Below are 16,217 nucleotides of genomic sequence, written 5' to 3'. Positions count from 1 at the left end.
CTCCTGGAAGGCAGGGAGCATCATTTTTGTTGCCTCAGTACTTTGTGTAATATGTGACACATGGCAGATGTGCAATCAATGGCTACTGAACAGTTTACATAATCTCTGATATCAGGTGGGCCTGGATCTTGAATAAGATTTCACTCAAATTAATAACAACTAGAGAAAGGACACAAATTCTTCCCTCTCTCGAGCTAGTTTTGTCAACAGAAGCTAGGTGGTGTTTCCCATGGGTCCCAAGAAACCATGATTGTGTTTCATGAGCAGATACCTCTGGGAGGATCTGACTGACTCCTAATGGACTCCGTTTTTCTTCTTGCTCTCTTGCCACACCATGCCTGCCTTGGAAGACTGGTCCTGAAAGGAAAAGCCTGGAAAAGCCGCCCAGAGCCTGAGGCAGAGCAGAGGCCAAATGCAGGGAGCCAATTTTGGCTGTGCCCTTGGCTGAGAAGGCACACAGCTAATGTGGACCAAGAGACTTGGGGCTGAATTTTGCCTATAATTGATTCAGATGCTACTGTTTACTGTGGTATAAGATGCTTCGGTGTAGGGATGAAGACAGGGCAAAGGAGCAGATGGAAGATTTTATCTACCTGAGAGCTGAGAGACTATATTTAACAAAAAGATGGTTTAGCTGACGAAATATGTGCATAAGGGGATAGTTAGGTTTCTCTCTGGATGTCAGAAGCCTCTTGGAGAAAATTGCTCTCCCAGGTCTGCTAACAGGGTTTTCTGTCCTTTCTCCATCTAGTTCCTAGGCTTTGTACCTACCCCAACTCTAACCTTGGCTGCTGAAGTAACTTGTGTGGTTTGTGCCAAGCCACTTGGAATTTCCATCACTTCCCCCCTGACACTCCCCCATCCGTAAAATAAGGATAACACACTGACCTGCCTCAGAGGGACAGTGTGTGAATTAACTCCTATAATTAGTGGTTTCTGTGCTCTGCATACCCGAAGCAGGATATGAGTGCCAACCATGTCAACAGTGGCCTGAGTGTGCTTTGCTTCTAAAAGCTGTACTCGGGAATAAATGCTTGGCAAAGGGCTGACAACTGGAAGTTGCAAACTTTACACAGAAGCAATATTTCCAGTATTTTCCCCAAGCAATCATGAGTAAATTGCTCACTAGGGGTGGAAATGGTTTCCAGCCAGTTCTGCCTCTTCTGATCTGTGCACCCTGCAAAGCTCAGTCAATGCCAGGTAACTGATCCTTCGTAAATCTGCTGTTTAGTGCAGATGAAGAATTCAGAATCGTATAATTTGGACAGGGATGAAATTTCTGTGCAGTGATATGTATTAAAAGCAAATAACTTGTGTTTTGTTAGAGGCAAGAGTTCTAGAAATAGAATCTATGATTTTTAATCATCCAACGACAAAGACAGCACTTTTTTTGTTTGTTTTAATGAAGAGGGACAGATCACCCATTAACAAGTTGTCCTGGATTTCATTTCAGAAACTCTGCAAATGTACCCCGTATCACCATAGGTAAAGAAAAGTCAAAATTATGACCTAGAAAGCTATATAAAATAACTCTTAAAAATAATGGGTTGAAAAAATTGATCTTCTAAACCTTCAATAGACGGTTTAGAAAAAAAATGTTACATACAAATGGAGTGAAACTATGGTGTATTTTGATAAGAGTCCCGTGTTTCTATTTTTGAACAAACCATTTGATAACCCTTGGATCCCATTATATTAATTTATGGAAAAGCTGTCCTTTGTTTTGAGTTGCAACAACTGTGATTTAACTTCTGGAAGAGAAAGTTTGTTTCAGAATGGCAAGCAGAGCTATGGTGAGATCCAACATCTTCTTTGGGAACAAAAGAGAGGCTGTTCTCCTGTGGCCAAGGGAGTCACCAACATGGGTTTGGAGGTGTCAGTTTTTTCAACCCATTATTTTTAACAGTTATTTCATATAGCTTTCTAGGTCATAATTTTGACTTTTCTTTACCTATGGTGATACGGGGTACATTTGCAGAGTTTCTGAAATGAAACCCAAGACAACTTGCTGAGGGATGATCTGTCCCTCTTCACTAAAACAAACAAAACAAGTGGCTGGCTTTGTCAATTGATGATTAAAAGCCCCAGAAGAATGCCTTGCACTGAAGCTGTGTGATCTGGGAGCTAGCCCAGAAGGGCAGAGCTCAGGTCCCAGGCCAGCACAGCCTGGTAGGGAGAAGAGATTTTCCTGACTTTTCTTTGGCTCCCTCAGGCAAGATCCTCGAAGTATAAGGTCGCTTTTAAATGTCCTCATCACACACAGACAAAAATGAAGGTGATGTGTGCCTAGGCCTTGCATGACAGAAGAGAGCCCTGGAAAAGAGCCCTGGAAAATACTGATTCCCTTTTGTGGAAGTTCCAGGTGATCTTGTTTAGCATAGCTGGGGATAAAAGCGACATTTAAAAATAGTCTACTTTCGGGGCGCCTGGGTGGCTCAGTCAGTTGGGCATCCAACTTCGGCTCAGGTCATGATCTCGTGGTCCGTGAGTTCGAGCCCCGCGTCGGGCTCTGTGCTGACAGCTCAGAGCCTGGAGCCTGTTTCAGATTCTGTGTCTCCCTCTCTCTTTGCCCCTCCCCTATTCACGCTCTGTCTCTCTCTGTCTCAAAAAAAAATAAACGTTAAAAAAAAAATAAAAAAAAAATAAAAAGAGTCTACTTTCTGCATGAAAAACAATGGTACTGCATCAGGGTAGTGTGTCTGAGGCAAAAGAAGAACTGACTTGGACAAGTCAGTCTCTGGAATGGCACTGGCTTGTTTCTAGTGTATATGCGTCATCTTCATTCAGGGGTGGCAAAAGAGGATTTCTATTTCATTTCTAAATAACAGTGCTATAGCTAAGGGAAATAATTTTGCATATGTAATTTTTTGGATAAAAGCTGAATTTATGCATAAGTGATGATCTCTTTGGGTTATGAAAAGATTCGTTTTGGTTAGGCTGCTTTCTGACTACTAGATTGGACACATACATGTGCACATGGGCATTAACAGGAGGCAGGCCAGTTTTGGCTAATTGCGAACTAGTCTGGATCATGGCTACGGCTACAGTAGAGATGCATTTTATATGCGATTCATCAGAGATAACCGTGGTACATTATCTGGTGGATTTATCTTTGCTTATATTGTATGAATATGGAAAGGAATTAAATGTGTGTTTACAGTTTGATAAACATTCAACATAAATTATACATTTTAATTTCATTTATTAGTTGGGGACCATGGAAAGCAGAAATTTCATTGCAGGCAAACTGCCATTCAGACTGAAGGATTAGCAGTTTCCTGAAAAAGTACGCATATTGCAAAACAAAATTCATTTCCATCTCAAGTGAGTCACCACATGGTTTGTAGTTACTTGGTGTAGTCAGAGTTTTAGAAAGGCAAAAGTAGAAAGTAACTCATGCTAGTGACTATACGGTTTGCATATTACACTTCCAGTGGATCCAACATTGCCATCAGGAGTAAATCTAGTGCTAATAAACGTCTTACGTTCGACAACTTGAATGTTGTAGTCACCACGCAAATTATTAAGCTGTTGATGTCTAAAAGAACTCGGTCTGGTCTTTTAGCATTAGCATGCGGAGCAGTCTCCATGATATTATCTTACCATATAACGACTTCAAAAATCTCACAGAGATTAATGGTGATAACATAATTCCAGAAAGTTGCCACTCTATATGTAGAAATATATTGGCAATAAAAACCAGTCACTGTGTGCCTTTCCCCAGTAGGGGATCTCTCACTTTTCTTTGATTTTTAAAGGCTTCAGATCAATAACTGGAGTGACATTATTAACAGCTCCCTCAACACCTTGGCCAGCGCTAATATTAAATCCATTACACCTTCTGTTTGACATTTGCAGTACAGCAGAAAGTGCTGTAGATACAGTCACATTGTCTGGGGACTGAGGTTGGATGTGGGGTTAGTAAGATGGTTTCCCTTGCCTGACTTCTAAATTCAGTTCATTGATAGGAAACTTGAACAACAACAACAACAACAAAAAGAATCAAAGAACATCACCCCACCCCCACCAACAGTACATTAGATGGTAAATAATTCACCCTTAAAAGTACAAGTGTATCTCATATCGAAGCAGTTTTTGAAACAAAATAGCAACCTGATCCTCAGATAAATTTTTACATTCATTATTGTTACTCCTGTTTATTCCTCTAATTACATCACTTATTGTGAACGCTGTCTAATGAATTCTGAGGAATTGTGTTCCTGTAGAATCAAGTGCTGATCAAATTTACCACAGCGCAGACGCATAAGTAGAAAATGCAGATTATTTCCATGCAGGCAAGTACTCAACTGCTTCAGTTCTGCTTGTCTTTAAAATATTCAGGATATAGAGTAGGCATAATAGCGTAAAGATCATACTATGAGATGATGATGTTAACCCCCCCATAACAGGGTAGGTCTGCCTGAAACTTGAGACGGAGCGCAGTAACCTCTACGTTAGACAATCAATGGTTAACCATGCTGCTATAGTTATTCTTGACCAAAAGTACTGTCTCATACATTTTGCTAAATTGTCTAAATCCTGGTGCAGTATCGATTTCTCTCTCTATGAGCTCGTACCCATTCAATAAGCTGCAAGAACCTTTTGTCCTGGCTGAATTCCCTCTGAAGCAGGGCCCAGGTATGTTACTCCCGCCAGGGCTCCTACAGTTGGGACTTGATTGTTAGCTAGTGGGAAACAAACCATTGGAGACAGAAAGGACATTTTATGTTAAAGTGAGAGACGGGACAGAGAAAGTTGCCTGGGAGGTTAAGTGGAAAAGCAGACTACCAGAAGCCTGTATGTTATCTTATTTCAGACAGAGACTCCGCTCCCCCACCAACCACTACATACTTATATATGTATACAGGAATAGAAGATCTGGAAAGATAGGAAACATAGAACGCACATGAACAGTGGTCATTTTGGGGTAGTGGGATTTTTGGTGGTCTTTATTCTTTTCTGCATTCTCTAAACTTTTTACAATGAGTTAATTTTATAATTAGAAAAAAAGAATAAAACTCAATTTTACGACCTCACTTAAGGAAAATAACACCTTCAGAATAAGGAGATTTTTAAAGTTCCTCCAGATTTTTTGAAGGAGCTGCTCTTCTGTTTATTAAGCACTTAAAAGATGCAGCACTGAGATGTATTAAGAGAAGAAGATAGCACTCATAATCCCAAGATTACAGAATCATTGAAAGTAATGAAAAGATACACGCAGATCTGGAAAAAGAAAAGGTCCCATCAGGTCCCAGAGGTTGTATGCTCCCCCTGTCCCCCTGTTTCAGGAGCCTCAGGTTGATACCAGCTCTTCCAAAATGTTTAGACCTACATAGGCAGGCACTCTAGAACGGTCTAACTTTTCAAACAAGGCCTCTCATGTATTTTTCCTCTGCCTGCTTTAAGATTTCTCTAAAAGAAATACCGTATTTACTTCAACTATGACTAACGATGCATACATATCAAATATTTATTTGGGTTTCCAATAGTCAAGAGATTCCTCCTCTCCTCTCCCCCTCCCCCCCCCCCCCCCCCCCCCCGCCCCGGCCATTATCTTGAGACTGGTTCAAGATAAGACAGTCACAGGGCTGGGAGTTCAAAGAAACAGAATTCTTATTACGGCACAGTATCACTGCCTGTTAGGCGGGTTTAGTCACTTATTTCCTTTTATTATAATGCCAAATGTTATTTAGATTTCAGTCATTTAGTAATGCTACACTGAACACACCAGGGCTTCTGAAGAAGTCCATACCTTCATTTTCATAATCACCACATATTGATATCCCCTTTCCAACAAAATTACACTACTATTTAAAAAAGAATCTGTGTTTCATCATCGTTTAAAAGATTACGATGCAATGAACAAGTCTTCAAAAATGTCCCCTCATATTATTAAGAATTAGGAAATCTTGTTAAAATTCCTTCAGCCTGTAAGAAACATAAGCAGCTTTGGGATGTAGTGCCTGACATGAACTTTTTAAGTAATTCCCTTGGAGCAGTGATCTGCATTAGTGAAGATATTTAGTTAAAGGTAGCACCTTGAGCTGCTTTTCAGTATTTGAGCAGTCAGTCTAATTGCCTTTTAAGCCTAAGGTTGAAAATAACCAAGGCTACAGATTTTTAAGGCAAAGTAAGTTTCACATTTTGTAATAGTAAGAGATAGACTCTTCATCAAGGAAGAGAAACCCTTCTTACACGACTGTCGCTAATGAGCCCCGGCTGTTAAGAAATGTAGAAAGCAGAATTTTCAATTTTACTAGTTAGGATGGCTCAAAGAAGGCTGGGAGGGCCGGGGAAAGAAACCAAGGAGATTGTCAATCACACTTCAATGTTGAACGACACAGTAACTTTAAAGGAGCTATGTTATTCTTCTAATATCCAGAATTAAAAGATTCTAAGTGGGAACTGAGTTCTAACAGTGTGCCTAGAGTTGTTTTATGTATCCTGGGGCTTCGTGGAAGGCGTGGGATTGATCAGAGTTCTTATAATCAATCTTAAACCAGTTTGATTTTGACCTGAGCTCGAGATATCCCTGCAGAACTGGTTTACAGGCTGTGGTTTGTTTTTTTTCTCCCGATCAAAATCTTTTCCAAGTGACAAGTTACTTACCCTTAACACGTGTTTGGGGAGACATGAAGCTCAATATGAATCAACAGTGTGACCTGGCTGCCAAGAGGACCTAATTCAACCTTAGGTTGTCTCAAGAAAAGTACAGTAGCCTAAACTGTGAAAGAGGACTGCCCCTCTGCTTTGTCCTAGTCAGAATACATCTAGAGGACTTCACTGACTTCTCAGAGGGTCACTAACAAACGGAAGCGCAGCCGGGGGTGGGTGACTAGGGTGGTGGGGGTCTTAGGAACATGCCACTGAAAACGGTTGTAGGATTCCATGCTGTTTGACCTGAAAAGGAGAAGGAAGCCGGGAGGGAGGGAGGGAGAATCTGGTGTATCTGACTTCACGTATTTGAGAGGCTAAGATGGTGAGGAACCGGATTTGAAATGAGATCTGAAATGAGATCCCCAGAGGACAGATGTGGGGTCAGTGGGAGCCAAGTTAGATTTTGGCTCCATATTCAGAGAACTTTCTCTTGGAGCTGTGCACCAGTGGGCGGGGGGCAGCCTTGAGGTGTCTGAGCTTCCTACTGGGGCAGAAGGTTAGCCCTTGGTTTTGACGGAGAGGGAAGGCTGCCCAGGGGGAAGGCTGGAGATCTTCTCGAGAGTTTGTCAGTCAGGGAAACAAGGGTTTTATAAACTTGAACTCTTACACACTGAGTGTGGACAGTCCTGAGCTGCCAGGTTTCCCCATCCATCATCCAGAAAGGAAGAGTAAAAACCTATTTTCATGTGCTGCTTCTCCAATCTGCCCAGATAGGAATATTCTAATGACCAAAAGCAGTTTGAATGATCTCACTGACATATCTATTCGGTGAAGTCAGTGAGCAACGCTAGAAGAATGTATGACTTCCCTGTGAACGAATTATTTTCATTTGTAAATGGCCAAGGGTAGTCTCAAATACTCTCTCTTCTCATGTCTGGTGCTCATTGGAGAAAGAGGCTCATCAGTGCTGCAGAATGGTGTCCTAGAAGCTGCAGATAACTTAGCCAAGGAAACATGAATTGATTTTAGATGGAATCAACATATTTCCAAACAGGCAAATAGGTTATTTTTTCCCCCCCCCTTCTGTGTGAGCAAACATACTGTGATTATTTTTAAGCAGGTCAAATTTAAGTATTTTCTTAGAATTATTTTAGTATTAATCTTAAGACAGGTTTTTTTCCCCATGTTTCTTTCTACAAAACCAGTTTGCGTTGCAAAGCTGTTTTAAAACAACATATCAAGTAAAGCACAAGCATCTTTAAAGAGTGCAAAAATAATTTCCCAAGTAAGCAAATAAAACTTTGCACTTCAAATCAGGCCTTGATTCATTAAAAATCTTAAACTTCTCATGAGAAAAATTAACATTTAAACCACTGCTGCTTGGCCAAGCACTCCACCACACAAGAATATGAAATATCTCCTCTAAAAAAGTACAAAAAGGACAAAACCACAAATGTGGAACTTCAATTAATTTAAAGCCCCAATCAGCAAAGAATAAATCCTTCGCAGATCTAATTACCAGCGCTCTCGGAAGACCCAGGCCGACCAGCCAATCTTCCCCGTGTTTGAACAGCTTGATGAACTAGGGGACTGATGGATATCAAGTCATTTTGTTTAATTTATAAATGGATTTTCCCCTAATACTTAAATTATCATCAGTACAACACAATGAAAATGGGAACATTCTGAATGCAAAGTCTATAAGAGTCCTGGAAGGAATCCCAATGAGGAATGTCACCTCTGTTCATTCCTCTATACAATTGATCTAATTAAATACTGAGGGTGGAAAGGCAGTTTAAAATGTAGCCATTTCTGTTTTCTTTTTAGCCTTAATTTATCTGTTCACATCTTTCAAGTACCTTCTGATGCTTACAAAAAAAAAAAAACCCAAGATTTCTGCAAGTCCCTAATATTTTTAATTCTCTACAAGCTAATATTCAAGGAACCTTTATTATAGATTTTGCTGAATAATAAATAAATGCATTACATTTAGCCATGGTGACAATAAACGGAAGAGGGCTTTCCAAATCTGAACCTTTTCCCTCTAGTAATTTGAAAGAGAAACTAAAGGAACTAGTACCTTCTCTATGTATTGTTCAACTGAAATTAGATCTCAGGATTATACTTATTAAAATGTCTCCTTATTTTCAAATCTCTTCCTTATTTAATTACTGCATGGGACAGAAAGCTGCATGGAATTGTTAAATACCATTAGACCTATTTATAGTCTCTTCACACGGGCAACTCGAGTGCAATCGTTGGCAAAGGTCCTGCCCACCATCCCACACGACGGAATCGCAATTCCCACCTGGCTCAGGGGTCTCCGACTGGGAGGAGGAAGATGCTGAGCTGGCCCCATCCTCAGCGGTGCCCTGCGAGAGGAGACCCCGCCCAGGCGGGAGCTTCATGCCCAGCTGCTCTGCCATCTCCACGTGGTCCCCCGGGTGGACATAGTCAAAGACGCTGCTGCCTGTCAGCTCCACCTAGAGGGGGAAGAGAAAGGGTGGAAAGAAAGGTGTCACAGCTTCTCCGTTTTCAAATTCAGCATGGTTGTGATTCAGATCTTGAGCAGAAAAGGAAATATGTGCAGACCCCAGAAACCATCCTGGTTCTCAGTCTTTATCCTTAAGTGCTTAGGGATTCTTGAAGTTGAAAGACAAAGGTTGTTTTTGTAGGTCTTTAGTTAGCGATTGTTGAGCCCAGTTTTTTCGCATGTACTGTTGTTTGCATAAAGCCAAAACATTCTGGGAAATGTGGATGAGTCTGCCTCTCTCGTTCAGCTGTTTTATCCACGCATCATCAAATACTTGCATGTTTGATGTCAACCGGATGATTGACTGAATCCTACGGTTTTCTTATTGAGAAGTTTGGGCTTTGTAGAGAAACAGCCAGAGATAGCGGATGAGTATTTTCCTTAAAATACACAGAATTCCAAGATGTGTATTTATACATACCAGCTTTTTTCTACGTAAAATTTAGATGGAAGAAGTGCTGCTTACAAACAGATGCAAAGGCACCATGTTTTCATTAAATATTACTCGTTAGTTTGGTATCATATGGAGAATCTTCCATGCGAAAGAGGTCAGCTGGGGTCTGAACCCACCATTTTTTTTTTCCTGCCAGTATCAGCTTGTTTCGCCTTCACTCCAATAAGATACACGGTACAAATCTCCTTGAGGGAGAAAATGTTTTATTTTGTATACTTTTTGTATCAGGCTGATTCTACAGGTAGGGAATGAACAACAGATATCAGAAGGGGGTCAGCTGAAATGGAGGCACTGCCTTATTTCCATGCTGTGAGGCGTGGCCCCTGTCTAGCTTGTATGCTGTTCTAAGAAGTTGTGTGCTGTCTAAGGGATTGGCTTTACCTCTGTACTCTTCTGATGGTATAATTCTTACCTCCTTCCGAGAAGAGCAGTAACGCTCCTAAAATAACATTGGGTTACAGCTACTATGACAGGGAGAGATGTGTCAGCAACTGAACAAGAAAAAGCTCTTTCCTGGGTCCCTGATGGGTTTCCCTAGTCCTCGGGGGTTTAATGGTCTCAGGCCAGCTATGATGCACCCACGTGCCAGAAGTTCAGACTCTCCTGTTTCTTGGTGGATATGTCCCTACAACTCCTTGCTACCTCATCTCCCTTTCCTGGGGGATCCCTCCAGCATCCCTCCAAATTCCACCTGAGAGCCTACACTCTTTCTTCCAAGAAGGAAGGTCAGCAGTGGGCGAACTGTCACAGAGAGCATAATGCCCAGAGCAATTATTATCCCCAGAACTCCAAGTCCCAGCAAAACGATCGCATCTACTCCCGGACACCATTTGATTAAAATCGTAACAGGCTACCCATCTTCAACATCTATCAATTAACGGAGGTATAGCCAGAAAAATGGAAGGCTAAATTCAGTTTGGTTAATAGCTATTCCTGAAAAGGCTCGCATAACTTTTACCGAAAATGAGGTACTTTCTCTTTGCTATTAAATTACACTCTCCTACTGTATTACCCGACTACTGACTCCATCATTTTACAATAACTATTTCCTCCATTTGATATTGTTACAGAGCGTAAATCAGGATTCATAAGTGATCAGTTCCTACCCTCTGGGAGGGAGGGATTACATGGAAATAATCCCTTTAATGTGCGCCTTGCCTCTAAGCATTTCACACAGCAATAAATGGGTAAACTGACTTTGAGCAATTAAGAAATTAAATGAAACTAATAAAATGTGTGTTTTAATATTTCTTGATGGTTATTTTGTTTGGGGATTAGTGAATATGAGGAAGTCACTCTCATTTTGCACGGAGTCCGACTGCAGCACTTTAATAAATATTTCTGTCACTTCGCAAACTCCGAGTCTTCCTTTAATACTGCAATGTGCCTTTTGGCACAGACCACAGATTGTGATAAGATGACAACACAGGTGGGAGATTAATAGATTTTTTAGGGGTGCTGGCTATTGAATATTCATGCAAGTCAGTCTTACGGCGAGGAGGAGTAGGCCGCTGTCTCCACAGCCTGCTTTGCTCGGGTGTGCAGGCATTTCCTTTCCATGATAGAATGGATGTGCCACGTACAGCACAGCTAGAGCAAGACTGAGTCACAGTGTGCTGTGTCACCGTCCTCCAGTGACCCCAAGGGATCTTCCACCAGGATACCCCGAAGCCTAATAGTGGACAAAGACTATGATAGGATCAAATTCTCTCTGTATGTGTCACACTCAAGGTCACACAGCGTAAGGGAAAGTACAAACTACTTGGAGTCCTAACTTGACCTGGAGATGAGAATCTTTTCCTCCTGTGCTGTGTAACCTTGGACCATTCATTTAACGTCCCTGGGTTTTTACTTTCCTACTCAGAGTTGGCATTTAAGTGACTGTCTTGCCACTCTGTAGGATTCTGGGGGGCACGACTCACGTCGGATTCTACACAGAAGGCCCCCCCCCACCGCCACCTCCCTGGGAGTGTCACTCCTTGGGAATGGTGTAAGGCGGGGGCCCTAAGAGCCGAGTTGAAAACAAGACTTGCTCGACCTGTCTAGGGCCTGAGTTTGCAAATCGAGTGAAACCGTGCAGAAGAAATTACTTTTTAAGAAACAAGCAACAAAATAAATGCCTGCTGTTGTTGCTGCTGTTTGTTGGATAAGAAAGGATGGCACTCAGACACACATACTCCTACCTATCTGTGGTGAGGCGTTCTTACGGTGTGTGTGTGGGGGGGCTTTGGGACATGGCTTTAACCAGAGGGTGCAGCAGGAGTGATGCCCGCTTTGAGACTCAACTACAGCACTAACACTATGGGTAGCTACCGACCACCGTGTACAAGTCCCTTCCATACTTTTCTTTGACTCTTCCTCATAACCCTCTTTTGAACTGTTTCGGTAATTCCCGTTTCACAGAAGAAGAACCTGAAGAGTAGAAAAGGCTGATGGCGGAGGTAGAATTTGGTTCCAAGTCTGCCTTGACATCCTACCACTTCTCGGACAGTGTGTCTACAGTCAGAGAGGCTGAGCAGGGACCTCTGAGCTCCTCCCATCCTTTAGCTTTACTCTGTTGAGAACACTGAGCGCCATGGAGGCGGCAGGCCAGGGGCAGGCAGCCCGCTCAACCCCATAGCTGAGGAGGCTTTGCCTTCAGACTCTTAGGCCAAAAAAAGATGAGAAAGCAGGTGTACTAAACTGAAAACGATACGGGGCTCGACAAAACTCTATGGGCCTTGAGTCCTCCTCCTCACATCTTACATTTGTCTAGCACTTTCTTTTTTCTTCAGTATTTTTTTTTTTTCTTTTCCTTTTCTTTTAGATAGAGCAAGTGAGTGGGAAAGGAGAAGAGGGGGAGAGAGAGAATCTCAAGCAGGCCCCACACTCGGCACGGAGCCCAACACGGTGCTCCACCCCATGACCCTGGGATCATGACCCGAGCTGAAATCAAGAGTCTCACACTTAACTGCCTGAGCTACCCAGGCGCCTCTGTCTAGCATTTTTAATATTCCTCACACTGCTTTTCAATTCACTTTATTAGATTTTAGAGCTGGAAGAGACCTTACAAACCGTCCATTAATGCCCTCTTATTTAATAGGTGAGAAGTTAAAAACGCTTGTTCGAATTTACCCAGCTGTTTGCTGGTCGAAGTAGGGCGGTAAGCCCAGCTGGCTAACTCAGTCAACCACTTTTCTCACCCCTTGTCTGCTTTTCCCTCTTAGGAAGGCTGGCTAGAACTCACCTGCCACTCTAAATTCTGTGTCGCAAAGTACACCACAGGAGCCAAGACTGGGGATCTTTCACTTGGGAAACAGACATTACCTCATGTTACCTTGAAATAGGAAAAATAAATACAGCTCCAACCCAATGGTACTATAGTTAATCGGGTATCTTCACATCCTCAGTTACCAACTCTTCCAAAACTTGCCTGCTGAGAACTAGGACTAGTGGCTTACACACAGTAGCTCTACAACAAATGTTTGCTGAATGAATAAAAGAGAGACATTGAGGCCTGGGCTTGATTCGAACAAGCGTAGGATGGTTCTTTTATATTATTCATGGCACGATTATTATAACATTTGCCCTGTAAAATGAGGTGCCATATATAGCACCATAATATATTTATTTCCAATAAGTATTTATTGAATGCATTGAGACTTCTGCCTTCTTCTGTAAAAGGCAACTGAGCTTAATGGAGGACAGAACTATAAAAATGCCAGGAAAATACAGGTTTTAAGGAACTCTTTAACACAGCCCTCTTTTGTAACCCCCTCTCCGCAATCTATGAGAGAGCTGTGGTTAGCCGGTTATCCAAATGTTCACAGTTTCATGAAGTATCCTTTCAAGTTAATGGTAGAAATTCGGAGAAATTTTATTTTATATCAATTATGACCTACATAATGGAAAGGTATACCTTTGTGCTCCTCTGATTAGTGCAAACTGCATTGTGAGGCAAATATGAGACACTCTTATTTATTTATTATTTATTATTCTAGTAAGTCCGATCACCTTATGTGGTGGTAAAAAAAAAAAGTTTATTAAACTCAAGCACAGACCCAGGGGACTTTGAGATGTTTCTCTAACCTAAGAAGGAAAAGTAAGCAGTGATGTTTTCAACCTTGCTCACTCAGTCCATCTTTACTCCAGCTTTGTGACGCTGAGAAATTCTTCTCTCATATTGCTTAGTGTGTTAGAAAACAGCTAAGAATGTGTAAGGGGCAGGAGAGAGCCAATGAGTAATAAGCAGTCAGATCCAGGAACAGCATTTCACTTAAGTTCCTTTCTCCCTGTGCTTCCCCACTCCAAGCTACCATAGATTCCTCCAGAAAAGACTGTAGCAGCTAGTGACATCTGCATAGTCAAGCTAAACCATGGCTTTCCTCAAATTTAATTCACATTCTGTTAGCTTGCATGCAATTTGCACACTAGACACAGTTGATTTGGTAACTCTGAAGTTTCCTGGAAAAAAATGTAAATATATTATACAGTGGTTTCAGTTGACTTTTCCATGTAGGGTCACTGTACCCTGCTGGTAGATAGGATGGGGGACTAATTTGTCTTCTCATACATCAAGCAAGCATGTCAATAGCCTTCGCTTGGCCCCCTGGGGTGAGCAAATACTTTTTAAGTACAGCGATGTACTAACAGTGCAACTCATTGAATTCGGTGCCCCTTTGACTGAGATGGCTGGGTACAAATGAGGAACAGGTAGCAATGTTGCCAGTCATCTCCATAGTGGAACAGCTTAAGGAAGATGCTTCTTTCTTTCTTTAAAAATATTTCAGTCTTAAGAATAACACAGCGTTCATTTTTAGCACATAAAAAATATTACTTAAAACCTGCCATTTAACATACAATTTCCTAAACCTTTTGTAATTTTTTTTTTTTGAGAGCATTGAGATTGCTGGGAGGACTGGAGGCATTTTGGGTTCAGCCCTTTTTCCAGAGGGCTTTGCAGCTGGGCCCCACTCCTACAGAGGATGGCAGCAAAATTGGGACAGAAGGTCAGACCTGAGAGAAAAATATGTTAGTGGCAAGTGGTTTGGAGAATGAACTCCCAGGTTAGGCTTTCAGATCTACTGTAAGACCCTGGCTAGAAAATACCCAGGATAAGATGGAAATTCTATCTCAGCATGGCAGGTTAGGATTTGTAGTTTTTTGGGGGTCCCATTTATATTATTGAGGGATAATAAAGTGATAAAAGAATAAAATATAATAAGATGTGATAGCTTGATTAGCATAGGTTTTCTTTGGATTTACTGGTATCTTAATGCCATCTTCATAACTTCCTACGTATTGCAGAACTCTACTGAATATTTATGAACTGTTTTGACAGCAACTTGATGTTCTTTACTGCTCTGTCTCATTCTATGTATTTGCTGACTTATCTGAAGAAAAACGCATAAAAGCATTGGGTCTGTTACAGAAATACATGTATAAATTAGTAGAACAAGAAGAAAGAAAGGTTCTATATCAGAACTATGAGGTAGAATGAAACATCCTTGCAATGTCATCAAATAAGAAAACGAATCCAACTCTCTTCTTACAGATGTGTTAACAGAGCTCTCCCTTAGAAGAATTTGAGCTAAAAGATACCATATCATGTGTTTATTTTATCTTCAGAAATAAACATTTCAGCTCCTTTGGGAATCGGTGAGGCCAAGTACTTTTTCGTTGTTGTTTTTTGTATGCTTTTCTATAACCCCTGGAGTGCCCGACTTGAGAATTTGCAACCACAGCATCCAAAGAGACTACAGCCTCACCTAGTTCTGAACTTTGATTAAGAAGTGCCAGGAGATAATTCCAGTGGATTTCTTAGTTCTCAGAGAAGAAAAAGAAAAAAGCTGTTGGAGAAATGGAACAAAAGGAGAAACAACAAATTGAGGATACTGCTTCAAATTTAGGCACAGTTATGCGGAACAGCATGCTGCTTTTATGACTATCACTCCCAACAGTTGAATTGATCAAGGACACTGTTAAATATTCAAAAGTGTTAGATGGGTCATTACTTAGAATACAATTGAGCATATTTGAATACTTCTAGAAGTAGTCTGGGTATAAAACAGATCCAGACTTTTGAAGTCTCCCCCATTTTTTTTCCTGCTTGAGAAATATATTATATACTGTATTTCATTTTTTCTTCCTATGGTTCAGGTATTTCTCCATCACCGGGTATTATGAAAGCAGTGGTCCTACAATGGTTTTGATATGTCAATATCCTTTTTCTTTCATTAACAGACACTGGTTAAAAGAAGAACCCCGAGAATGCTGTGATACCGAAGGGACATTACATCACAGGAATGAGCCCAGGGATTTGTGAAAGTGATGAAATCAAGAAATTTTAAAACCCGGCTTTACAAGGTTCCTATAGTTTTGAAGTTTTAAAGTGTCTGGAGGGTAGGAAAGGCCAACTTTTTACTGTTTCTCACAGTGCTGGAAAGGAAAAAAGGATGCAATTAAAGGTTACATCATAGTAAAGAGTGAGATGATGCCAAGAAAGAAGGATTAACAATCTTAAAAGAAAACGAAGTCAATCTCCCTTTTCTGAAGATCACACAGATAGTAAGATGTCACTTTCAAAGCTTCTTCATTACCTTGGTAGTAAGGAGAGCAATCAACATAAAATACTTGATATTGGCAAAGTTAATC

At 41.2% G+C, this 16,217-nt stretch overlaps 1 protein-coding gene across 4 annotated transcripts in view; it reads right to left on the bottom strand.

The window, feature by feature from the left end:
• NPAS3 (neuronal PAS domain protein 3) overlaps window positions 1-16,217 on the bottom strand; it is an 856,869-nt gene that overhangs the window by 119,474 nt on the left and 721,178 nt on the right. For all 4 annotated transcript variants that reach the window (XM_043555965.1, XM_043555962.1, XM_043555964.1 and 1 more), the window contains one exon: window positions 8,906-9,080. In XM_043555965.1, coding sequence (XP_043411900.1) covers window positions 8,906-9,080 — 175 coding nt within the window. The remainder of the gene's footprint in view (window positions 1-8,905; window positions 9,081-16,217) is intronic.

This window comes from Prionailurus bengalensis, chromosome B3, assembly GCF_016509475.1.
Source record: "Prionailurus bengalensis isolate Pbe53 chromosome B3, Fcat_Pben_1.1_paternal_pri, whole genome shotgun sequence".
NCBI lineage: Eukaryota > Metazoa > Chordata > Mammalia > Carnivora > Felidae > Prionailurus > Prionailurus bengalensis.
The sequence above is the reverse complement of the archived record's forward strand: the minus strand, read 5'-3'. Positions and strand labels throughout refer to the sequence as shown.